This window comes from Caretta caretta, chromosome 2, assembly GCF_965140235.1.
Source record: "Caretta caretta isolate rCarCar2 chromosome 2, rCarCar1.hap1, whole genome shotgun sequence".
NCBI classification, from domain to species: Eukaryota; Metazoa; Chordata; order Testudines; family Cheloniidae; genus Caretta; species Caretta caretta.
The window spans coordinates 10,555,798-10,582,824 of record NC_134207.1 but is presented as its reverse complement, the minus strand read 5'-3'; the positions used below and the strand labels follow the sequence as shown (position 1 = coordinate 10,582,824).

General features: G+C 41.9%; 1 protein-coding gene across 3 annotated transcripts in view; it reads right to left on the bottom strand.

Moving 5' to 3' along the window:
• Positions 1–27,027, bottom strand: part of TRAPPC9 (trafficking protein particle complex subunit 9) — an 811,376-nt gene that overhangs the window by 733,098 nt on the left and 51,251 nt on the right. For all 3 annotated transcript variants that reach the window (XM_075124917.1, XM_048841736.2, XM_048841734.2), the window contains exon 10: positions 4,551–4,677. In XM_075124917.1, the coding sequence (XP_074981018.1) occupies positions 4,551–4,677 (127 nt within the window). The remainder of the gene's footprint in view (positions 1–4,550; positions 4,678–27,027) is intronic.

Below are 27,027 nucleotides of genomic sequence, written 5' to 3'. Positions count from 1 at the left end.
GGGATCTCTGCCCCAGATGTTAATGAACCTAGGCCTGCACACACCCAGCTCAGCAGTTATTAGACCAATTCTAGTAATGAATTCTTGATTGATATCCAAAATACTGAAGCAGCCTAACTGCAATGTAAGCTCCCTGGAAGAAAACACCACCCATAGCCAAGAGTGATCATCTCCGATTGTCTAGAGAAAACCCTTGAGTCATCAGTTTACCCATAAACAAATCTAGTGTTCTCCCTTGAACCATTGTTGTTTCTCTACAAAAACCCCTACCTATGCCCAAGTGTTCTGATGCATGGACCCAAACTCTGCCTCAGTTCCACTGGGACTCCATCTCCTGACTGATCGTGCTGGGGGCTCTGCCCGTCTCCAGCACTCAAGACCCTGAGCTACCATCATCACCTGGGAACCCCGACAGTTCAAGCCGCAGGGAGTGGGTGAGATCCCTCCCCCCTCTCTATTTTCCTTTCTACCTCAGGTATTAACCTTTAATAATGTAACTGTTATGTTTGTTTAGCCCTCCTTGTGTAGTTATTAGTATTATTCAATAAATAACTTTTATGGTTAAGCTGGTTGCTTCTCTCTCCCTCTCTGAACTTCACTCTTGTGTTTTTAGCTTCCCCATTTACTCTGCAGCAACGCTTCTTTTACCTAAGCTAAAGATCCATGTAGCGCCCAAAAATACTGTGGGGTTTGCTCATCAAGTGGGTTACTACCAGTACAATTGTAATATGAAAGTGGGAACAGGGACGTGCTGAACCTGTGGCATATAGGGGTGGCTGCTGAAAGTACTGCTTGGCCCAGCCTATTGAGCCCAGGGGCATATAAGGGTGGCAGCTTGAAAGTGCTGCTTGACCCAGCCCATTAAGTACAGGGACATATAAGGGGGTCAGCTTCAGAGTGCTGAGTCACCCGATCCACTCAGACTTGCTCTGTTAGTGTGCGTGTGTGTGTTCATCTGATTCTGGGGCTGGAGGAACCCAGCCCTGGGGAATCTAGGTCCTGCAGTATAGCTCCATTGGGAGGGGACTTGCATAAGGGAGAAGTAGAGCTCCAGATGAAAACACACGTGACACAAGAAGTACATTGATAGAATTACAGAAACATGCCACCCCGAAGAGTAACCCTAATAAATGAGCATTCCTCAAAGTAACGGGCAAATTTGGTAACAGTTCTGCAGTACTGAAAGCTGCATCAGCACTTCAGGGATCAGTCTAAACAGACACATTCCTGCACTCTGAAGTCAGCAATCCTTCCTGGCTTAAGGACTGCGCCTGGGAATGCCTCTTCGAGTGCACCTCAAATGTCCTGGCCTTCAATCAGTGCTTTCACCTCAGATTTCAAAGACCCCAGTATCAAATCGTCAGAAGACTTACGTTGTCTCTTCTTGAGTACCAGCAATGACAATTTGCTTCTTGACCCAGTCAGATTAGGGGAGCACTCCTAACAGATTCAGAACATGCTCGGTGCCAGCTAGGAGAAGGAAGGAGCCAAGGGCAGGCCAAGTGCAGACTCCATAAGCAGATACTTGAATTTGGCTGGCCTGTCCTCCTTTGATCAGGGCTTGAATACCCCAAAAAATGAGACATTTGTCACTCACATGCACCTCCCCCAGACACCTAAGGTGGCTGGGGTGTGGGTCACTGACTGGCAGAGACTTGTTACATGAGTGACAAGACTTGAAGCCAAGAGAATGGGGCATGGATCCAATACCTGTACTGGTACCCAAACGGGAACCGGTGACCCCACTCTACAAAATATTAATCTGAACATACTCTTATATCTAAACTATGTACAAATACAGTAAACTAGACTAAAAACCAACACAACAGGTACTACATACACTAAAGAGGGTAAGACTTGCACAGAATAGCAGCTCCAACAACTGACAATGGAAGTAGGAAGGAGCTGAGAGGGACTGGCGGCGGTTCCACCCTTTCTACCTGCATGTAGTAGCACAAGGCAGCAGAGAGTGCTCACTGTACCTTGAAAGTGTACTGTTGCGGGAGAAATTTCTGACTGTTGTACACAAGGCACACACTACCCCTACCGTAGAATGGACGTGTGCAATCACTTGAAGAACCAGTCTGTAGGAGTAGTTACTGAGGGGAGAAAGACCTTGTCCTCTTTCCCTGCTTAGATCATTGTTTCCCATAATCCCTGGGTTTAAATGCTTTGACTCAATCCCCAGTATAGAAAGGAGAGGAACAGTGGACTCTTGGTACACCAAATAAGACTCATCAACTTTGACAATGTCTTTAAAGGATAAGACAAAAGCAAAGATCTGGGCCTTCCATTTAGGATTTGACATTTCGGAACTAAATTCACTGGTGCTTCTTTAAGAGGTCAAGTAACTAAAGCTTCCCCTATGTGGATAAGTTTCACATTCCCTCCTAGTCCAGGCAATAAATTTAACACAAAGCAAGCAACTCTGAAGCAAACGCCTGTCACCACAGGCTCTTCAAGCACTGTACATGTTGGTCAATAAGCTACTGCAAGGTGCACTTCTTTAAAAATCTAAATGTTCGTCAAGATTGCTAATTTTGTTCTAAAGCTAACCAAATGCTACTCAATAGTAAAAAAATCTAAATGTTATCCTGAATTCCTTACTCCACAACTACAATTTGCGAAGAAACAGGATAACAACTAAGGACTGTGATTCCATGACCATTTTGACAGGCAAGAAGAGAAGAACTGGGGACAGCTAAATGAAAGTGTTAATTTACTGATGCTTGGAACATTCAGATCTCCAGTCCAAGTTTGGGTCCTTCATAATGGTTATAATTCAGTGTTTCCATTACTTGTGAGCCACAGTACGCCTTCTGAGAATGGAGATCTGCAGAGGCAATTTAATGAGGAAAAAGGCTTGCTGTGTTTTTTCCTATACCAACAACCCTTGCTCAAAATAACTGTGTGTTTTACCTAAATGAATAAGTTCCCCTTGGGGCTCATTGATAAATAAGTTAATTTAGTTAATCACTTATTTCAAGTATTAGAAAGGGTTTTGCAAATATATTTCCTAGGTTAATTTACATTCTTAAAAGTGGTATACTTGAAGCTTAGTTAATTAAAGGATTATGATTTCATAAAAGTGATGTTTTATAAACAGGGATTTCTGAAGCCATCTTAAGTAAGAATTTCAGAAGACAAGAAATAGTTACATTCTAGAACACCAGGCTATTAAGTTTATGCTGACGAACAATTTATTCAAAGTAAGTAATTATTTTTCACATTATGCTGGAAAACTAGATATTTACATTATGGTAGAGCTAGAAGGCTACAACCAGAATGGGGACCAACTGCACTAGATGCTTTACAAACACAGTTGAACATGGTCCCTTGCCCTAGAAAACTTATTTGTTGAATCTTATCTTCAATTAGTAAGTAACAAATAATAGGATCGAAAGATGATGGTAACAGTAGTGAAATGGTTACATCAGGGGTAGGCAACCTATGGCACGCGTGCCAAAGGCGGCGCGCGAGCTGATTTTCAATGGCACTCACGCTGCCCGGGTCCTGGCCACCAGTCCGGGGGGGCTCTGCATTTTAATTTAATTTTAAATGAAGCTTCTTAAACATTTTAAAAACCTTATTTACTTTACATACAACAATAGTTTAGTTAAATATTAAAGACTTATAGAAAGAGACCTTCTAAAAACAGTAAAATGTATTACTGGTACGCGAAACCTTAAATTAGATTGAATAAATGAAGACTCAGCACACCACTTCAGAAAGGTTGCTGACCCCTAGGTTGCATAAACCAACTATCTAGATTACAAAGTCTGTTTGTTTTTATTCTCTATCTCATTAATTTTCACTCCACAAACATTACTACTCTCTTTTCTTGGTACCAAAAGTCCTGCATATTGAAATTCACAGTGACCCTCCATGCTGAACTGGAGTCTACTTTGAGCATTGTTCACAGTGGTATCTACTGTATTTTTCTGGTGGGCATTTGCCTTCCCTGCTAAAGTTCTTTTTTGGAAAAAACAAAGATCTTCCTTTGCCTTCTTTTCCATTATTGCTCTCCAATGACATTTGCTCCCACTCCAGTACCTTCATATGTCAAATTAGATGGCAAATTACTTAATGAAAGGACTTTGGAGTTATGTACCACATATGTAAATAATGTGGGCTAAGACATCTCAGGAGGCTTAACGGAGTTAGGCAACCTACTGTAAGTCAATAGGAGTTAGGTGTCTAACTCCCTTAAACCTCTGAAAATCCCATCTTAAAATACGTAACTTTTCTTGGGTCAATGGTTATTTTTAACTTTGATTTTCAGAAGATTCTGATATAATTTAAAGACAAGGGAAAATTCTGCTCCACTCAAAGAGTCTCATTTGGCTCAACCATTCTAAAGGAACAGAGTTTTTGCTTCTGTAATTTTATCTCAGAAATCCAAATTTAACACGTTTCAATGTCATTCTGGACAACCAATTATGCAGGTTGATAAGATCTGATGCCTATCTAGTCTAATTTTCAATACTACAAGACAAGTTTTAAATGTTAAATACAGACATTTGCAATGCACCATTTTAAAAAAGTCTTACCTTACAATAGGCAGCTTAGTGAATGGCACAGGGGGTAACCTCAAACCTTCTGGAAGTGTGATGAACTCCATCGTGCCAGGACATTTTGATGTGTAGTTTTCTAAGCTTTGTGTTACATCTTTCTTTTCTAAAAGAGAATAAGATCTCAACTGAGTTGCAACACCAAGGGAAAACAGGTTCAGTTAACAATGAAGTTGCCTTAACTTATATTTTACTTGCTTTGGTATTTATGTCAGACGCATGACCATACTGTAATGCCATCATTTTTATTTAATTTCCTTTGCTCTTTTAAAGCCCATACATATACATTGGGCCCCACTGCATAGGCTAAAATGTGTCATGTTAACACACAACAGCAACTGCATTCTGACTAAGTCCTACTTAAACAAAAGTTTACAAAGTAAAAACCGTACCAGTAGTAATGCTTCGTAAAAATGATCAGTAGACTAATTAATTGCTTATTAGAGAAATTATAGACTTTTTGCTGCACATATTTAATAGTTTTTCAAACTTCAATTTACATGTAGTTCTCTCTGTAGGTTCTCCTTTTTCAAAACAGCCAGAACAATTATTACAACTTACCTACTGATTCTATATACACACAAAGGACTCAAGAACAGTTTATCTAATTTGTTCACATAATGATGCTCAGAGTCAACTATCACTATAGATAATCAGTCAATTACAATATCCACATAGAAAAAGAAAAAATAATTGATTTCAATGGTATTTTGTGTTAAAACTATAGAAAAATTTATTTTAAAAATTACATATGTTCCTAATTTGAAAACAGACAATGAGGACAAGTTTTGCTTCTGTTTAATTAAAAAGGCATGAAAGCAGGTAACTTGAATATCAAGTATCAAGTCAATTTTAATTGAAACAAACCTAAGTTATACAATTTGGATTACTTATTTTCATACAAAGCATATTATAACAATGATGGGTCACAAACACTTTAAAAGGTAGCTAACTATACCTGTTATTTTGACACTTATGTAATTACAGCCATTTCAAAACAAATTTTTGAGTGTTTGCAAACAACCATTTGGCTCACGATTAATTACCTAAATGCAGGATTCTGTGTTTCTCCTGTAACAGCAGATGCCATCAACAACACTGAAACAGTACAGAAAGCTGTATTCCCTATTAACAGCTCTTGCATTAAAAACATAGAAAGAGGCCTGAAATCAGGTATTAGTGAACATGGTAGGAAAGAGATATGATTTTCCACTATTTTATTGTATAATGTACTGGTGCTTTTTTTTATTATTATTTTTTTTTATGAAACTCCACACGTGTTCTATTAGTAATTTGGATCCTGAATTATCGTTTTGTTTCTAAAACAGAAGAGGGAGAGACAGAGGTAAAAGGAAGGGAAAAGAAAAATGGTAGAAAAAATGCTGCCTTCTCATGAATCCATTCAGAGGTTGGAAGGCAAAAAAAGGAATACAAATTACCTAGATGCTGAACTATGAACACTGAAGATAATGTACCAATCACTTAACACATAAGAAAATGAACTTTTTTCCTAAATGTATCTGGGAATATGAATAGAAAGGAAAGGGCAGAGAAGGAAAGGGTGTCAGACTTTGCTTAGTTTTCAAACTCTGTATAAAGATAGTCAGACGCATCACACAGAATTCTGAAAAAATATCTTCTATTTACTGCAGAAACAGTTTCTATACAGTAACACCTCACTTAACATTGTAGTTACGTTCCTGAAAAATGCGACTAAGTGAAACGATGTTAAGCAAATCCAATTTCCCCATAAGAATTAATGTAAATGGGGGGCTTAGGTTCCAGGGAAATTTTCTTCAACCAACACACACACACACACACACACACAGAGTGTATGAGTTATAAACAAACAGTTTAATACTAGTACGCAAGGATGATTGTGAAGCTTGGTTGAGGTGATGAAGTCAGAGGGTGGGATATTTCCCAGGGAATGCTTTACTGCTAAATTATGAACTAGCAATTGGCTGAGCTCTCAAGGGTTAACTCATTGTTAATGTAGCCTCACACTCTACAAGGAAGCACTAATGGAGGGAAGGGAAACAGCATGGCAAAGAGACACACACCGTGTGTATGTTTGTGTGTGTGCGCGAGAGTGTGATGCATGTTACCCCTTTAAGTACACTGACCCCACTCTTAAGTACACTGCCTTGTTAAGTAGATCAGCAAGCTGAGACCGCAGCTGCTGCCAGGAAGCTCCCACCATTCTGAGCCCTCTCATGTGTGTCCCCTGCTCTATGGAAGATGGGGTAAGCGGGATGCAGGAGCAGGGGGACACCCTGACATTAGCCCCCCTCTTCCTCCCCCTCCCCCTGCACATCAAGCAGGAGGCTCGGGGAGCAGCTCCAAGGCAGAGGGCAGGAGCAGCACATGGCAGTGGGGGGAGGGACAGCTGAATTGCTGGCAATTGATAGCCTGCTGGGTGGCTGTTGCACAGGGAACTTGGGGGAGCGGGGAACTGATAGGGGGGCTGCAGGACCACCCTGGTTCCAAGCCCCCACCAGCTAGCTGCAACAGGCTGCTCTTCCTGCAACCAGTGGACAAAGCAGGAGGCTGCCAAATGACATAAGGGAGCATTGCATAACTTTGAACGAGCACCCCTAATTGATCAGCAACGTAACAATGAAACAACGTTAACCTGGACGACTTTAAGTGAGGAGTTACTGTATTTACTTTCTATTATGTGCATAAAACAGGACCTTTTACACTTAACCATGTATTTGTCCCTCCTGATTCTTCTATAGCTAAATCATCCAATATTAAATTCCACAGAAATTTTTTGTGATGTCAAGCAAACAGGAACCCATCATCAGAAATGGCGCAAACTACACATAATATTTTACATAAACATATTCATTTCCTTAACATATCCCAAGTAATTTATAAGAAAAGAATTACACAATATATTGAGATCAGTTCTACATAAAATTTTCTCCTAAGTTTCGCAAAGAAAATTAACTGCTCATTAAGTTTTAGTCCAAAGCAAAACAAAATTGTTTTTCATTGTTTTGAAGCCTAGCACCTAAAAAAAAAAAAATTAGAATTAGTCCTATTTATACAACTTGAAATGAGTTTTGCATACATCTTCACCTTGCTATGCCTTTCCCCCAAATCCATTTAGAAAGTGAGGAGCTCTAATCAAACCCCAAATTACTGACTAGTCAAAATATTCTTTGAGCTGCAGTAACCCCTCGGAGATATAAATCAGGTAGGAAGACCCCACTGGGCTTGACACTATACAAGGACCATTCTGTCTTGAAAAGTTTATAACACTCCCCTATCCGGAAATCAGTACAACTAGTAGCTCACTCTTGTTGTGTGCAACTGCCCAAACAACCGCTTCGGCTCCATGCACTAGATTCACTCCTGTCCGGAATAGAGGAGCCTGAGACAGAGACCCTGCCATGAACAGCAAGGAGGAGGAGGAGGAGGAGGAGAAGACACAGCAGAGGACTCCACCTCTGATGTGAATCAGGATCTGTTTGAGACTCCGCGGCAGTCTAGCCAGTCCCATCAAGCAAGCATGGATGAGCCTGACGAAGAGAAAGGGAACTCAGATAAGTGTGGGCAGTCAACCCCTTCACTTAACGGTGCATTTTCAATTTAGTATAATGGCCAGCACCGCTAGGGTCCCTTTTTGACCGGGCATTCCGGTCAAAAACTGGATGCCTAGCAACCCTAAAAATACTCTGGCAAACAAACATTTAGCTGGCCTCTTTGTTCTACAAAAGAACACAGTGACTATATAAAACCATCTGTAATGCTGAAGAATCATTCAGATCATTGATTATACTGGGAAACAACTGCTTTTGTGTTGCTTATGTAACCTCCTGGGTTCCTATCTCAGTCAGAGGTTCTGAGAAGTTTTAAAAAAAAGGAATAAGTGGCAGCAGGAAGCCTTTTGACCTCCAAGGCATGATGGGATTGGATCAGAGACTGCAAAAGGAGAGCCAAAAAACAAGTCCCATGATGTCTGACTTACCCTTTCCCTTTGCGAAAAGGGCAATGGAACTCATGCGGGGAGAAAAGGAAGAAAAGAAGTGCCAATCAGGATACTCTGAGGCCTTGTCTACCCTGGCAAGTTTCTGCACAGTAAAGCAGCTTTCTACGCTGTAATTCCCGAGGTATACACACTGCCAAGTCACTTAGTGTGCAGAAACCACGCAGTTGTAGCGTTGTAAAAACACCACCATGAGAGCATAGAGCTTTCTGTGCCGGGGCGACAGCGCTGCGGTGCAATGCCAGTGTCGACACCAGGACGATTACAGCACCGTAACTGGCCTCCAGGTGGTGTCCCAAAATGCCTGTTCTCACCTCTCTGGTCATTGGTTTGAACTCTACTGCCCTGCCCTCAGGTGACCAATCATCATCCCCACCCTGTACATTCCTTTGCAAATTTGAAAGTCCCCTTCCTGTTTGCTCAGTGATGCGTGCAGTGGTCTCGGCGCATCTTTCCAGGTGGCCATGCCTGCTCCATGCACCAGGCGATCGCCCACTTGGAGCAATGCCAAGCTGCTGGACCTCATCAGCGTTTGAGGAGAGGAGGCTGTGTAGTCCCAGCTGCGCTCCAGCCATAGGAATTATACCATCTAAGGACAGATTTCACAATGCATTATAGAAAGCGGCCATGACCAGGACACATTGCAGTGTAGGGTAAAAATGAAGGAGCTACGGAATGCCTACCACAAGGCACGGGAGGCAAACAGCCACTCCGGTGCTGTGCCCACAAAGAGCTGGACGCAATACTTGGTGGCGACCCCACCTCCACTGCAAAGACCCCCTCTGGATACTTCGTTGGCTCACGTGCCAGGAGTCAACTCCAAGCCAGGAGTAGGAAATCTCGGATGAAGAGGGGGAGTGGGAACCAGAGACAGACGATGACTTGGAGGCCAGAGATGCATGCAGTCAGGAGCTCTTTTCTACCCCAGAGGAACCTAGCCAGTCACAGCAGTCGGATCTTGGCAAAGCGCAAACAGGAGAAGAGGCCCCTGATAAGTAGATCTGATTTTGGGAATTGCTGAAGCAAGTTTCTGGGGGCAGGAGGGTTGCAGAAAGCAGGCTTCTCTCCCACGGCATGCTTAGTCTGAGCAGCGGAACAGGCTCTTGATAGACTCCCTCACTTCACAGGACTCTCCCTCACAGAGCTCCAGGAAACTCTCGTGGAGATACTGGGCAATCTGCTGCCATAGGTTCCTTGACAGAGCTGCTTTGTTTCTTGCCCCATTAAGGGTAACTTTCCCACGCCACTTTGCCATCACAGGGGGCACCATTGCTGCACACAGGCGAGCCGCATGGGGCCAGGGCAGAAGCAGCAGTCTTGAAGACGACCCTCCCTTGACTTCCTGCTCACCCTCAGCAGCGAGATATCTTCCATAATGATCACATCCTGTGGAAAGTATGGGGACAGGAATGATTATCAAGCCGCTCCTACAGTGCTGGCTCTCCCAAAGAACCATGTGCCCAGTGTACAGCAGGGTCTGGGAAGACTGATTTACCCTGCCCCTGCAGCTACTCACCATTTTGTGGGTCTTGTGGCTCATGTGTGCTTGCCTGGGGTCAGCCAGTTAGTGACAGGTGTATGAATACTGGCTGTGTTTTAAAGCACTGAACCAGTGTTGTCTGTGTTGCAAACAAATACTGCTTCTGTACAATGTTGCATTTAAAACTTCACAGAGATGACTTTGGGAGCCCAGCCTCCCTCTTTGTTATTGGTGGAGAAACTGCAGAATTAGAAAGCGGCCAAGAAGAACTAAGGAGGCCTTTCTCCATGAGGCTATGATGCACTCTGCCACCAAGAAACAGGAACTGAAGGAGTGGCAGGACAGCGAGAAGAGGGACTGAAAGGAGAACACGACACACCAGAAAGAAGCCACAGAGCAGCTCTTGAATGTTATGGAGTGCCAAGTGGACATGCTCCAGGTGATACTAGCTCTTCAAACCAAGCAGCTCTGTGCCTGCCCTCCCCTGCAGCTGCTGTCGCAAAACTCTTTCCCATGCACCCCCCACACACACCGCCAACACATTTATCAACCTCCTGGCTCCCCTCTCTACCCACAGCATTGCATTCCACTCCTCCCTCCTCACAGTCCAGCACTGTGGACTCCCACTACCCACTGCACTCAACACCCATCCCTCTGCAGTTTGGCCCTGCTGAAGTACAGCACCCACTGCACTGTACTCCAAAGGGGAAGGTTGGGTATGATCCCTGGACATATACAAATCTGTAGCTGTCCCGGGACCCCTCCTCTGGAGACCTTCCTTTCCTCCATCACCCACCCTGCTAATGAATGTTTTCGTTTGACTCTCTCCTCTGACTGTTGTCTTTTACTAAAAGAATTGTGTTGGTTTGAAAGCAATCTTTATTCTATTAAGTGAAAGCAAAAAGCACTGCAAAGCAATATCCAATAACGTTAAGCCCCCTTCTTGCATCATGTGCACCAATCACCTCCTAGCATTACAAGCACTGCAATCCCGAGCATAGCAACAAATATTAGTGGCTTTCAGCTTCAAATTGTTACCTCAAGGCATCCCTGATCCTTATGGCCCCGTGCTGTGCCCCTCTAATAGCCCTGGTCTCTGGCTGTTCAAACTCAGCCTCCAGGCGCTGAGCCTCTGTGGTCCAGTCCTAAGTGAAGCTTTCACCCTTCCCTTCACAAATATTATGGCACATACAGCACACGGCTATAAGCATAGGAATATTGTCATTGGCAAGGTCCAGCTTCCCATACAGGCATCGCCAGCAGGCCTTTAAATGGCCAAATGCACACTCAACAGCCGTTCTGCACTTGCTCAGCCTTTTAGAATCATAGAATATCAGGGTTGGAAGGGACCTCAGGAGGTCATCTAGTCCAACCCCCTGCTCAAAGCAGGACCAATCCCCAATTTTTGCCCTGATCCCTAAATGGCCCCCTCAAGGATTGAACTCACAACCCTGGGTTTAGCAGGCCAATGCTCAAACCACTGAGCTATCCCTACCCCTGTTGAACTGCTTCTTGCTGCTGTCAAGTTGCCCCGTGTATGGCTTCATAAGCCACAGCATTAGGCAGGGTCTCAGAGGATCACCATGGGCATTTCGACTTCCCCCACGGTGATCTTCTGGTCCAGGAAGAAAGTCCCTGCTTGCAGCTTCTTGAACAGCCCAGTGCTCTGAAAAATGTGTGAGTCATGCACCTTTCCAGACTAGCCTGTGTTAATGTCTGAAATGCCTACAGTGATCCACAAGTGCCTGGAGAACCCACTGAGAAATACCCCTTGCGATTAATGTAATCAGTAGCTCGGTGGTCTGGTGCCAGAATTGGAATGTGCGTGCCAGTTATCATCCCTCCACAGTTAAGGAAGCCATCCACAATGTCACACACATTGCCCAGAATCACGGTCTTTCGGAGCAGGATGCGATAAATGGTCCTGCACACTTCCATCAACGTGACTCCAACAGTCAACTTTCCCACTCCAAACTGGTTAGCGACTGATCAGTAGCAGTCTGGAGTAGCCAGCTTTCACAGTGCAATCACCACGTGCTTCTCCAGCAACAGGGCAGCTCTCATTCTCGTGTCCTTTAACCGCAGGGCTGGGGTGAGCTCATCACACAGTCCCATGAATGTGGTTTTCCTCATGTAAATGTTCTGCAGCCACTGCTCATCATCCCAGACATGCATCAAGATAGATTCATAGATATTAAAGGTCAGAAGGGACGATTATGATCATCTAGTCTGACCTCCTGCACAATGCAGGCCACAGAATCTCATCCACCCATTCCTGCGATAAACTTCTCACCTATGTCTGAGCTACTGAAGTCCTCAAATTGTGGTTTAAAGACTTCAAGGAGCAGAGAATCCTCCAGAAAGTGACCCGTGCCCCATGCTATAGAGGAAGGTGAAAAACCTCCAGGGCCTCTTCCAATCTGCCCTAGAGGAAAATTCCTTCTTGACCCCAATATGGCGATCAGCTGAACCCTGAGCATATGGGCAAGCTTCACCAGCCAGATCCGACCACTCAGTGCTCGTTTCCTGAGCCCAAAAGCGGTATTCCACTCTGGTCAGCATCTCCGTGAATGCCACAAGCAATCTTGTGTCGTAGCTACTACGTGTGGTGAGGTCAACATCGCACTTCTCTTGCCTTTGTGGTTTAAGGAATAACTCCACTGCCACTCGTGACGTGTTGGTCAGAGCAAGCAGTTCAGGATCCATTCCTGCTGCCCGAAAGAGGCAAGGCACGCAGTACACAAACCGTCGAAAGATGGCATCAAATGCGGATGGAAGCACAGGGATTTCTGGGATGCAAAACAATGCATCACGGGGCATTGGGACAGGACCCAGGATGTCCCGCAACCCCCACCCTCTACCTTCCCACAAGTCTTTGTGGCAAAAGAGAGTGGTGCTCTGTGGGATAGCTGCCCAGAGTGCACCACTCCAAACAGAGCTACAAGTGCCCCAAGTGTGAACACGCTATTGCACAGGCAGCTGTCAGTGTGAACACACAACAGCCATTTCCATTCTGCTGTAACTGCCGGTGCTGTAACTTTGCCAGTGTAGACGTGCCGTGAGAGTCAGCCCCACAGAAGTAGCAGCTGGACCTATCCCAGGTCTCCCTATAGAGACAGTGTCATGAGCTACCCTTTTTTGGGCACATACCTTACTCAAACACCAATGTCTCTGGGTCATTAGTAGAGCCTTTTTATCCCTCTCAGGATGTTTGCCTGTCAATATCAAGCTACCTGGGCTGCTTTTTTTTTTTAAAAAAAAAACCTCTTTTTTGAGGGGCCTGGATTTGTCTTCAAGACCCATTGACTGACTACGCCTGCAATGTCTGGGTTTGACAAAACATTAATCTTTTAACCTGAAAAAAAACCATAAGATAATAAATGTGTTCAATAACCTACTTCTTACTCCAATAGGGATGGCCAAATTTATAACAGACCAGCAGTGCTTCCCATTCTGATCACAATCTAGCTCTCCAACTACCTCTGTGATCCTGTTTCCTCTCCTCACAGGAGGCAACTGACAAACCTTCAATTTTAAACACCCCGAAGTTCTGAATGAGTAGTCTGGGTAGCACTTCTGCGCAGGAGTCTAAGCCTCTATGTCTCGGTGCACCCAGCAGTGTATCTTCTTTTTGATTTTCTTCCCACAAAATACGCTCTGAAGAAAATGCTGAGACTGGTGATATCACCAGGAGTGATGTCATCAGAGAAGGGTGGAGCCTCTGGGGTGATTGCTCAAGGTGACAATTGGAAAGCGGAGCTCTGGGAATTGTGAAAGGGCAGTCACAGGGAACAGGGAGTCGGAGGCTCAGACAGAAGGTCTGACTAGACTTGCCTGGAAGAGGGGGGCTAACTTAAAAAGGGTTAGTAGAGCTCGGAGGAGGAAATGTGAAGAGGTTAAGAGAGCTCAGCTTGGTGTCTAGTCCCCTGAAGCTTCTCACACAGGTAGATGTAACAATCTTGCTGAAAAGGAGGAATGGAAGGAAAAATTGGTAAATGTGGCTTCACGAGGGACTGTTCAAAGAACAGACGTTTAAAAAACCTCTACTGTAAACAAATATGACAAATTTCAGAGGAACAGCCGTGTTAGTCTGTATTCGCAAAAAGAAAAGGAGTACTTGTGGCACCTTAGAGACTAACCAATTTATTTGAGCATGAGCTTTTGTGAGCTACAGCTCACTTCATCAGATGTATACCGTGGAAACTGCAGCAGACTTTATATACACACAAAGAATATGAAACAATACCTCCTCCCACCCCACTGTCCTGCTGGTAATAGCTTATCTAAAGTGATCAACAGGTGGGCCATTTCCAGCACAAATCCAGGTTTTCTCACCCTCCACCCCCCCACACAAATTCACTCTCCTGCTGGTGACAAAGGAAGACATACCAAATAATATAGTCAGATTCAGTTTTTCCCTGAAAATTCTAAGGCAGAAACAAAATAGAAGAATTAATCTATGCTAACTAAATGGGTTAAGAATAATAAGATTCACTTCAAAAAACAGATGATCACGAACAATATAAAAAAATAAGTTCAACAATATGAAGACAGGGATGAGATTAAATGGACTCAAAACTGTCAGGTGATTAATAGTTTGTTTCTGGAAAAGAACAGCTCTCAACACTAATAGAAGAGAGAAAAAGGGAATTCTTTCAGCAGAAAAAATGACAAACAGCCTTATATCGAGATCAAGTAGACTGTATGCTGTGTGGTAACCATTTTCAGATTTAGAACAAACTAAATACACAGATCATGGAAAGACTGATCAAACACAAATGGGTCTTTAGAAGGTAACAAATATAGGTTTACAAAAAAGTTTACTATGTTAATAATGATAAAAATAAAAAATAAAGAATATTCAAGATGAATATTTTAAAAATCATCAACAGGAAAAAAAGTTCAACAATAAGGACATGAGGAGCTGTCACAGTTCCTTCCCCACTCTGAACGCTAGGGTACAGATGTGGGGACCTGCATGAAAAACCTCCTAAGCTTATCTTTAGCAGCTTAGGTCAAAACTTCCCCAAGGTACAAAATATTCCACCCGTCGTCCTTGGACTGGCCGCTACCACCACCAAACTAATACTGGTTACTGGGGAAGAGCTGTTTGGAAACATCTTTCTCCCCAAAATACTTCCCAAAACCCTGCACCCCACTTCCTGGACAAGGTTTGGTAAAAAGCCTCACCAATTTGCCTAGGTGACTACAGACCCAGACCCTTGGATCTTAAGAACAATGAACAATCCTCCCAACACTTGCACCCCCCCTTTCCTGGGGAATGTTGGATAAAAAGCCTCACCAATTTGCATAAGTGACCACAGACCCAAACCCTTGGATCTGAGAACAATGAAAAAGCATTCAGTTTTCTTACAAGAAAACTTTTAATAGAGATAGAAGTAAATAGAAGTAAAGAAATCCCCCCTGTAACATCACGATGGTAGATACCTTACAGAGTAATTAGATTCAAAACATAGAGAACCCCTCTAGGCTATATTAAAACGAAGGCCCAGATTTTCTGCAGTATGTTTTCAGTAGCAGAATCTTCTTTCATGTAATACTACAACTAAAGAAAGCTCACAATTAAACCACCTATGCAGTAGCACTCTTAGGTACCAACAACGATAACCCATAGAATCACAATAGTTTAGCATTAAAATTCCCTGAATTATTTTAGGAGTTTACAACCACATTTGAATTTCCAGCAAGCTCCTATGTGGCTCACAGTGTACTTTTGCTCCTCTAGAAAGTTATTTCAAGGGAAATTACTAGCAAACAGAGTTCTCTAATGGTCTTTTAAGATTGTAAGCTCTTCAGGGCAGATATTGTGTCACCTTATATGGTTGTACAGTGTCTGGCACAACTAAGCTCTTAACCCAGTTGGGTTTATTATATCCTATTGCAAAATATTAAAAATAAGGTGTTATAATGGGAAGCATTAGATAACCTTAACACAGTTGTCACTACCAACCCACTAATATTTAATATCCGGACACTTATTTTAATCATGAAAAAAACAATGACAGTACTAAAAATCAGGTTTTTCTTTTATCACAGTGCACTGCTCTGTCTGCAGGACTTGGAATCACAGAAATACAGGGCTGGAAGGGACATGGAGAACAACTAATCCATTCCCCTGCACTAAGGCAGGATTACCTAGACTCACCACATTCTTGTACTATTTAGTAGAAGCAGCAAGTATTTGGATATCAAGTTTCTGCTTCCAAATATTCAATATAACTGCTTCCAAAAGGCTCAAATTATACTTTGATAGATATTATGATGCCCTGGTCTTAAAAACTTATAGTTAGATAATCCTGCATGAAGTAATTAGGCTTTCAATAGATTCAAAATATAAACTCAATTTTATTAATGATGGCTTTCAATAAAAAGAACATTTCTTGCTTTTTATTCTGGAGTTTGACATAACTAAGGCCAAGTCTACACTATAAGTTTTTGCCAACACAGCAATGTTGGTTTGCGTTGTGATTTTTGAGATATTTATGTCAGCAAAAGTTCTCGTGTACTAACTCCCGTTATACTGGCATAAAAATACTTTTGCTAGTATATCCTGTTTTGCCCACCAAATCAGTATAACCTATACCAGCAAAAGCACATTTTTGCCAGAAAAAGCTGAGTCTACACTTGGAGGATTTTGCCAGCATAGCTATACCAGCAAAACTCAGTGTACAGAAGGCCTAAATTGCTCTGTTAATTATCATCTCCTAAACCAACGTATTCCAAAATGTTTGTCCTCAGGGAAAAAAAAGAAAAAAAATTGAAATAAAGTTTGTTAAGTATAAGGAATAAAAAGTGGTAAGTTTAATACTGTTTGGAATCAGAAATAGGTCATACTTAAAGTTTGCCACAATAAAGACCCTTTCTCCTAATAAAATAAAAAAAGAAGAAGAGTGGGGGACAGATTTCTTTGACAATACTGTTAAAATGAAGCTTTATGAGTGAAGGTAAAAACTACTGCTTAATATATCTTACATCAAGCACCCAATTGCTCAAATATACACACTATTATTTTCTTTTCCTACTCATGGAAGTATGAGAACAAATAATTTATAAAACAATAATCCTGCAAACACAGATAATATATATTTCTCAATCTAGAACCATGCTTTTAGGATTATTTGACCAATACGGAAAAGCAACTCTGTCTTCCTTTAAAAGATTTCTTCAATATAGTAAATTATCAATACATGAAAAAAGCTAGGGATTCCACTGTTCAAGCAAAGGACAGTAGATAGAAGGTAGCATTTGTAATGTAGCTCTAACAGAAATGTCAGAATCTGGACAGTATTTGTTCTAAAGAACAATCTAACGTAAGTACATACTTTTTACATGAGATTTACACATAGGTAGTGGTAAGGGGAGTTGTAATGGGAGAAAAAAATGGAAGATGACAAGGCAACATCTGTAATGCTTTCACCTAAACAATAAATGTGCTTGCTTAGGAAAAGCTGGGTGGTACCTTATAACTGTGCACAATTATGCAGTTTATAGCCTCTGGAGAGAAAGCATGGCAGGCTTGCCTTTGCAGTGAGACTGTTGGGGTTCTCACAATGTAAGGAGGGAATCAGGCAGCCTAGAAAACCTCTGATCAGAAAGGAGAGAGATGTGCTTTTCTATGCAGAAGAGGTGACTGCTGAGGAACAGAGCGCCTAAGGTGGGTACCCTTTCTGGACCACGAAGCGGGGAAATACAGGTACAGTTGCCCTGAACTGAGACAACTCGTTGAGAATTTGAATTTTATTTGTACTCTATAGGGAGTACCCTTTACTCTGCCACTTGTAAGTAATAAGGTCACCCGTTACCTCATTATGAAAAATACCACTTACAATACACACTCTCTTTATACTTGGATTGCTCTCTAACAAGCACTCCAACTTTTAAAATTTAAATATTAAATTTACAAGCCAAATTGTAAATTTTTCAATTTTAAAGAATTTGAATTAAATTTTTCACAAAACTAATGCCTATGTACTCTGTTACAAAAGCAAACATGGCTTGTTCACTTTTCAAAAACATGGTGCTGCTCTTTTAAAAGAAGTTTTACCATATTTAAAGTGCATTTTAATGAAATTTTACCAAGTCCCTGAAGTTTTCATTCACAGCTTTTTTCCCCCAAACAGCATTAACACATAAGTTACTTGAACAACTTAGTTTAAAACACCATAAACCCAAGAATAGCACACTGGAGTACTTATGCACTTAATCCTCACTCCCTAGTATTTTAGGTTTAAATCATAGAATATCAGGATTCAAAAGGACCTCAGGAGGTTATTTAGTCCAACCCCCTGCTCAAAGGAGGGCCAATCCCCAATTTTTGCCCAAGATCCCTAAATGCCCCCCCACCCCCCAAGGATTGAACTCACAACCCTGGGTTTAGCAGGCCAATGCTCAAAACACTGAGCTATCCCTCCCCCCAATCCTCCCTACAGAGATTAGCAGAGAAACCCAACTAGCTCATTTTTTCCCCACAAATAAGCCCCTTAACTTTTTAATGTCAGAGCCGCAAAGTTATTTCTACTGTGCAGAATTACAATACTAAGTTATACATGAATTCATTATGCAGCCCAGCCAATTCAATATTATCTGTTAAAATAAATCCAACCAAGCAAAAAAAGTGTGTCCACAACAAGACTGAAGCCTTGGAATCAAAAACATTAAGTAAATTCAAAACAATCCAAGACCGAGCAATTTAAAATTTGTATTTGAAGAAGAGGGAGTATGAAGAAGAAATCCTCAATCATTCTCCCTACCCACATTAGACCAAGACCCTGTATAGAAACCGTAAATATTTTACTAACACCACCGTTCACAAGCATTAGCCTGCTGTATTTAAACACCCTTTCATTTTATTCACCATGGGGCAGTGATTAAAGAACAGCTAGCAACTTTTGTTAAAGTGAAAATTAAAAAAAATTAATGCTGCTTTTATACAGAACCGTGCTTCTTTTCTTTCCCCGCTCTGTGTAACTAAGGAAAACCTGAAAGGATTATTTTCCCTTCCCATCACTGCAGAATTGCTGCAGCTGGGGCTCCTCTTTCAAGAGTGGGCATTTCCACAGGTCAATCCCAACACTTAATGAATATGAGAGTTGGTCAAACCATGACTCTTCCTTCTCCAGCCTGTGGGGAACAAAAGGGTGTTTTTAAGGTATAAAGTGCCAAGTAATTTTATCCCCAAAATTACTAAAAACCTATAATCTAGGAAAACAAAAATTTATAGATCAAATCTTAATAGTCTGCCCAAGCAAATCTAGGGATGTGACACTATTTTAAGTCACATTAGGTTCTTACCATGCCTAAGGAGACACCATGATGAAAAACAAACACGATTCATACAACTATGCATATTTATTACTAAAGGAAAAAACAAGGTCAGGTCTACTCTACAAAATCTCAACCTACCTCGCTGAGAATACAGCCACTGCAGTTATTAACTCGCTTGTGTGCACGCGTGCACTTGTTTCCTTGTGTCAGCAGTGCGCATCCTTGTCAGAAGTGCTTGTATTGATTGTACTGTGAACGTGGAGCAGTGTGGGACAGCTCCTGAAGGCCAGTATCAGTCAACATAAGCAATGCAGTGTCTACACTGACATTGTGTTCACCTAATTTTATCAACCGTAACTCTACACCAGTGGGGAGGTGTTTCAGCATAGAGAGGCACTTATGTCAGCAGGAGCCAAATTTAAGGGAAGTGTCCACAGCTAGGTTGATATAAACTGTTTGTGTCGAACTCACCATGTAGTGTAGACCAGACCTAAGTAAGGCATGTGACACGGTTCTTGTGGTACCCAGAACTGAGGGTCACTAAGTTACCCCCTCACCTCCAACAAAAGAGCGTGTCTTGCCTGTGGCAGCTGGGTGTTAGCTCCCTAACACCACCAGACTTTCATCCACTCAAACATGCTCCTCCAGGCTATGCCAGCCTTGTCCTTATCTTGCAGTTTAAGAAGAGGTGCACCCTAGTCCCAGATTCCCCTTTAAGGGTTCTCCTGTGATGTCCACACTGGCTATTCACAAATATCCCAGATCCTCTGCTTCCAAAGGAGCAGTGTACTCCAGTTTGCCACTTTTACCTTATCACCACTCTTGTACAATGAACAGCACTTATTAAAAAAAGTTTATTTAAGAAAGACTAGGAGATTCCAATAGAAATAAGAGTGATGGAAACAAATAGTTACAACACAAAACAATTCCACATAAACTAGGCACTATACCAGGGGTAGTCAAACTTTTTAGCCCGAGGACCACATCGGGGTATAAAAATTGTATGGCGGGCCATGAATGCTCATGAAATTGGGGTTGGGGTGCGGGAGGGGGTTCTGGGCCTTGGCAGGGGTACGGGGAGGTGAGGGCTCCAACTGGGGGTGCAGGCTATGGGGTGGGGCTGAAGATGAGGGGTTTGGGTGCAGAAGAGTGCTCCAGGCTGGGACCAAGGGATTCGGGGGCGGGGGGATGGCTCAGGGGTGCAGGCTCAGGGAGACGCTTACCTCAAGCAGCTCCCAGAAGCACCGGCATGTCCCCCCTCCAGCTCCTACGCATGGCCAATGGGAGCTGTGAGGGCAGCGTGTGGAGTGGAGACCCCTGCTGCCCCTGTTCATAGGAGCGGGGGGGGGGGGGGGGGACGGGACATGCCGCTGCTTCTGGGAGCCGGGCAGAGTGGCCCATGACCCTGCTCCCTGGTTGGAGCGCCAGAGCAGAGCGGCCCATGACCCTGCTCCCTGGTTGGAGCGCCAGAGCAGAGCGGCCCATGACCCTGCTCCCTGGTTGGAGCGCCAGAGCAGAGCAAGCCCCATACCCCGCTGCCAAGCGGGAGCTCAAGGGCCGGATTAAAACGGCTGGTGGGCTGGATGTGGCCTACAAGCCGTAGTTTGTCCACCCCTACCCTACACTAATAGTTACTTTTCCTGTCAAATAAAGTAGGTTTTTCCCTCAAAGTTCAGTCTGTTGCAGAACTGTATGGCTTGACAGGAACCAGGATCTAAACTTTCATGAAACACCCCAACTCAATAAGATGTCTCCTCAGTGAATGGATGTAGAGTGTCTTTCTCCACTCTGTAATATACTGAATCAGTCTTTTGTCTTTATTTGCAGACAGGGCGACCCCATGTGTGTCACAATCTTCCTTTTTACCTCAAAGCGATTTCAATTGGTTGAAGTTATCTTTGACAGTTTTCCATGGACTGTTCTGGGGTGGAGCTAAGGTAGACAATTTAACTTTGCATTAAATCACTCCCACTTCAATAGGCCATCACCAAGGCATATGATTCCTTTGTGACAAACTTTTAGTCCAAAACCATAAGGCATACTTTTCTATATAGTTACATTATTCCATAAATATTACCCATACACACATCTGACAATTATTATGAGTAGTGGTAAGTTACAAGTTTTCAGTAGACCTCACATGCTACCGTTCCTGGATAAACATCAAGAAAGTGGTATATTAGGTGTAGTGAGTTTGTCAGATCTAAGACAGGGGCTGCTTGTAGAGAACAATGATCCCATTACCTGTTGGCACCAATGGGCCTCAGAGTCATAGTATGGCTCCGTAATTAAGGACTTGTCTACACATGGAGTTATTCAGCAACAGTTGTTCCTGATTATTTCTGTTTTGCTTAACCCATGAAAACGTGTTAAACGAAACAGGAACAAGGCACTCTTATTCTGGAATGTGAGCGCGCTCACACATGGTTGCTATTCAGTAGCAGATGTTCCTGAATAATTCCTTGTTCACTGTACAGCTAAATAAGAAGTGACTATGTGCAACAGATTACCTTCCTTGCAAAATTGTTCTAAAAGTGCAATTATTAAAAATGTACTGTGCAGTCTTATTTTCAAAGTCTCCTAACTCTTCCAAATCGAAATCAATTTAAATCAGAACATCCAAAAGCATTTTTCAGTGAGCATTACCAACCTCCACATTTCTATCCCCAGCTTTGTCTACTGTAAGAAAAAAAATATTTCAAGAATTCTAGCAAGCAGAAAGTTCTTATTCATATGCTCAAAAACAGCTATATCATTTTGGTTCAAACTTTCCAAAACAATTAACCTTTAGTCAGTCACCAGGCCCTGAAAATTTCACCCTAAGAAGTGAATTTTTTAGAAAGTTATGAGTGACAAAAAACACCAGGTAGAAGTTCTGAAAACAGCTTATAGCATAAAGGAAACAATAAGCAGCTCCTAAAGTAACAAATGCACTAATAAGTGGTATAATGCTGTACATTCAAATTATAAAAAGCTGAATATTAGTGCCTTAGTTTGGTACTCTGATATAATCAACTGCTCCAGCTTTGTTTCAAATAAATGAAAAGAATCAAGAGCTTGCCATTTTGCAGTTTAGTTTCGTGCATCAACTATGCAAAGCAGCATCTTAATCCATCTTTACAGTAAAAGGTTTTCCTAGGAGAACACTATGCACTACACATTCATATTCCTGATTCTCTCATTCTTCTCAGACCTAGCCAGCTACTTCATTACTAAAATGCATATACCAACACCGCAGAAAACATTTTTCTGGGTCTTTGACAGAAAGGACTAAAAAAAAAGCTAAGTAATTTGCTATGCCAGAGGAACTTTTAATTTTGTTTAAATTAAACAGTTACTGCAGAACATATCACTTTGCACTAGTATTCATTAGCTATAACCAATCATGAATATATGCTAAATTTATGGTGAATAGCAGAGATGCTTTTTAAATTGATAGAACCACACATTAAATATTAAACAAGCCTGTAGGGATCCCACCACTGCAAATTAGGTTGGCAGACAATCATGTATTTGCTGTAGCAGGTCCCAGGATATGGAACTTGTTTCCCCTTGACATCTATCCCTAGAAAGGAATGTTGGTCTTGTAGCTAAAGCACAGAAATGTGACTGTGGTTATCTGTGTTCAGTTCATAGCTCCGCCACAGACTTCCTGTTGGATATTGGACAGGTCACTTCATCTGTTGGTGCCTTTGTTCCCCATCTGTAAAACTGGAATGATAGTTTATGTGCTTTCTTTTGTTCTTAAAACAGAGATGTTGTAAGGATGAATTGATTAATGTCTGAGAGCCAAATTTTAAAGGTATTTAACCACCTACTTCCCATTGAAATCAACAGGAGTTATACGCCTAAATTCTATTAAAAATCTGGCACTAAAATAGTATCATGAAGCAATAAATAGATGAGACAATCCCTTTTGTTTTAAAAATATCAAAATGTTCCCAAAATATTTTTATTATGAACTTTTTTATGGATTTTAATGTTCATTTTTTCCTCTTTCTGTTTGGTACTTCAGATATAAAGTAATTTGCTATAAAGACAAAATGAACCAAAGAGAAATCACTGTTGGTAGACATGCTGGGAGTTAACTGCTCTGTTCAGTCCATATCCAATTACTTGTCAAAGGATGAAAGGTGACATGAAAAAAAAAGATTTACAGATGTTATTTGTTTTTTTAATTGCATATGTAAGTGGACTAGGCTATATTTCTTTACTTTGTTTAAATAAATTTATCATTGAAACAGCATATCAAGCGTTACCTAAGAGTTCAAGAGAATTCATTTGTCCGTTGGGCACATAAATATTGTCTTTATTTGCTATCCTTTCTATATGACTTTTTCGAACCACTAAACAGAGTGACTCCATTTGGAGCAAAGCAGCTGCTCTCTTTGCTGGAGAGCTGCCAAAGAGTCGTTCTTAAAACAATTCTTGATGTCAAATTATTTCGTTCAATTCCCCTAGTTCTCCTACATCTCAAACAGAGAAGCAACAATAGCAATAAGAAAAAACGATTTAATTTATGGGGAGCCAAGAACTTGTCTTTGAAAAAAAGTGTGTTATTTTTAAAAAACCATATACCTAGCAAAAGGAGAGTAACAGTAGTTGTCCCCTTTTGTTTTCCTATTGGGCCTTGTTTATATTTTCCTTTTTCCACTCCAAAAAATCCTACCAATGTTAAATCAGATTAATTCTACAACTGACATCAAATGTGCTGACAACACACTGGCAATCACTGGTGTTTTAACCACTGTTTAATGACAAAGGTACCAATCAGAGAGAAAGTGGGTGAGGTAGAATCTTTTACTGGACCAACTTTTGTTGATGAAAGAGACAAAACCTAAAAAGAGCAGCTCTAGGTAGCCTGAAAGTTTGTCTCTTTCATCAACAAAAGTTGATCCAATAAAAAAAGATACTTCCTCACCCATCTTGCATCTCTAATATCCTGGGACCAACCCGGCAAACAAACTCCACTGAAATGTAATTTGAAATACCAAAAGAAAAAGGAAGGAAATTCAGAGAAGTGCATCCAACCTCCAATACTTCCAGCAAGTACAAGTTCTTAGTTAAACCTTGTTGAGTTGTGATCTATTATGTGCAGCTGCTTAAGGTTTGATGTGTCAAACTTAATGATGGCATCATTGCCCCATTGCCTTAGAAGGCTATTCAACAAACTATTAGATTCTGCTTGTCAACAGATGTTCCCAATATATTCAGTCTAGGAATATATGTTTTCTTAACTGCATCTATTACTCAGTTTCAGTCATGTCATCTAAAAGACATTCTCCCTCTATTAAGACTTGCATACAGCTATAAAAATCCTTAGTAATGGTTTGATCAACACACAAATTTACTTTTTAATCCTCCCTCATATATCAATCCCTTTATGTTTGTATGTATGCATAATTTGTACAGAGAAAGAAAACACTGCAGCATAAGGCAGTCGATCCTATTTGCAGATGGAAAATGTTTTAAGATATTTCATTGTAATGTGTAACATTACAATGTTACACTATGAAGCGTAGACTACAAAACAGAAGCTAAGAAATGGTACATCAATTTGATTACATTAATTTCAGTTATCTTTTGCTTGTGCAAAATTTTATCCTTCTAATATGTTAAGAGTTAGTGACAGTTTGCAATCAACTATTGTTCTTCACCTGTATTCCTTAATTTCTTTTTAAAAATTTTATTTTATTTTAGAGGAAAACAAAATAACTTGTTCTTGTTTTTCCCCCTCAAATGTGCTCACCGTAACTGAATATGGTGCGTCTTTGCCTGGCTGTCCCGAAATAAAGGGAATGGGGCTCCTTTAAGGGGCCCTACTGCATTTGAGATATGAGGAAGAGAAGAGAGGGAGGACAGACCAAGTGGGTGCACTGAGTCACCATGGACACCGGTGAGTGGAGGGGAATTATATTTATACACCAGCCAACCAGAAGGAACCCTCTCATCAATCACTAATCAGCAAAGTGATTCCTGTAGGGGCAGGGTGGCTGGCTAGGCTCTCTTCCCACTGCAGAGCAAGAAGGTGTGATTGTGGGGCAATCCAGTGTGGCAGCTAGTATGAGTGCTTCCAACAAGTAAGCAGGACCAGAGGGCTACCTACAATTTCTCCACAAGAGAGTTGCAAGTGTAGCCCTTAGTTAGATACAGGCAGGTATCTCTATTCACTATTAATAAACTGGTAGGATTGCAGAAATGGGCTAGGAGGACCAGGGCATCCAGGAAGATTACTTTTCATGAACTACAAAGCATGGACACCTTCAATTTCACACCCCAGGCAGTGGCCTTGGAATGGGTATTTTACACTTGGCAGTCAGCTGCCTCCCTAATCAAAACCAGACCATATATACACTGATGGAAAATTAAGACATGAAGGTTTTTCATTGGGTTGGACAATTCCTTAGTCAGTGCAACAGTATTGTCTTGAAGGGGGACATGAGATACCAGAGTCCAGCTGAACATTGTTAAGGGGTGCTTACTGGATCAGGAAAGGGATGGAACATAAACCCTATGAGAGGTCTTTCCCATCCTAGTGGAAGTGACTACTTGCAAGAATTTAAGTCAGGCATGAGAGAGGCAATTCAGGCAGCGGTCCTTGTTGATAACAGCCACTTCAAGTCACTCAGAATATGGGATCGGCAGAATTTGTGAATTAGTGCCAGTGCAGTGGCCATTCAGGTGCTTCTAGATCTCTGGAAGGTTGGTTCTTAATTTACAATTCTGTCTTAATGCAAAGCAACTAGCACTTTGAACATTCTATATATTGGGGATGTGGAAGAATTTAGTTCTCTGTTAGGGCTAATAAGGGTTCAGCAAGAAAGGATTTAGATAGGGCTTTGGAATTCAGGGATCTGCAAGAGAGATCTAACTTATCTGACACGGACTCTCAGAGTCTCAAAAATCACCTAAGGGACATCAAGGTGAGTCATAACACTACAAAAGCATGGGGGAGGCTGGGATTTGCCCAGTCAAAGTAGGACAGACTTGCTTAGTGTAGGTGCCACTTTCTTCACAGGGAAGGGAGTTACCTCATGAAAGGAAACTTCAGTTCATGGCAATGTCCAAGAGCATGTATTGTTTGGATTCCCCTGGTGATATGGCATCCCATTAATTCAAGATTGCATTAGTTACATCCACAGAACAGCTCAGAATAGAAGCCTGACAGTTATTCTTATCAGTGGTGGCATCCAATTACATAAAAGGAAGCCCCTGTTGGGAAGGATAGTTTAGGGCTGGGATGATTTAGTTGGGGATTGGTCCTGCTTTGAGCAGGGGATTGGACTGGATGACCTCCTGAGGTCTCTTCCAACCCTGATATTCTATGAGGGGTATGTGCTAAACTCTTCATGTTTATCCCTTCCTTCAGGATCATGTGAACAGGTCACAGGAGTTGGTGACTGGCCATGCCAGCAAAATATTGTGCATCTGGCCAACAGGTAGGGTGGCCAGGTCCCCTTGGAAGCTCATTGCTGGATATCAGCAGTGAGGCATCCCTGAGTCACTTTGAACAGAGGGGTGCTCTACAGGGAGCAAGTTAACAGGTCACAGTTAAGGCTAAGATTTTGTCATGGGTATTTTTAGTAAAAGTCATGGACATGTCACAGGCAATAAACAAAAATTCACGGAAGCAGTGACTTGTCTGACTTTTGCTGCTGCAGCTTCACGGTTTCCCCCACCACCTTGGTAGCTGG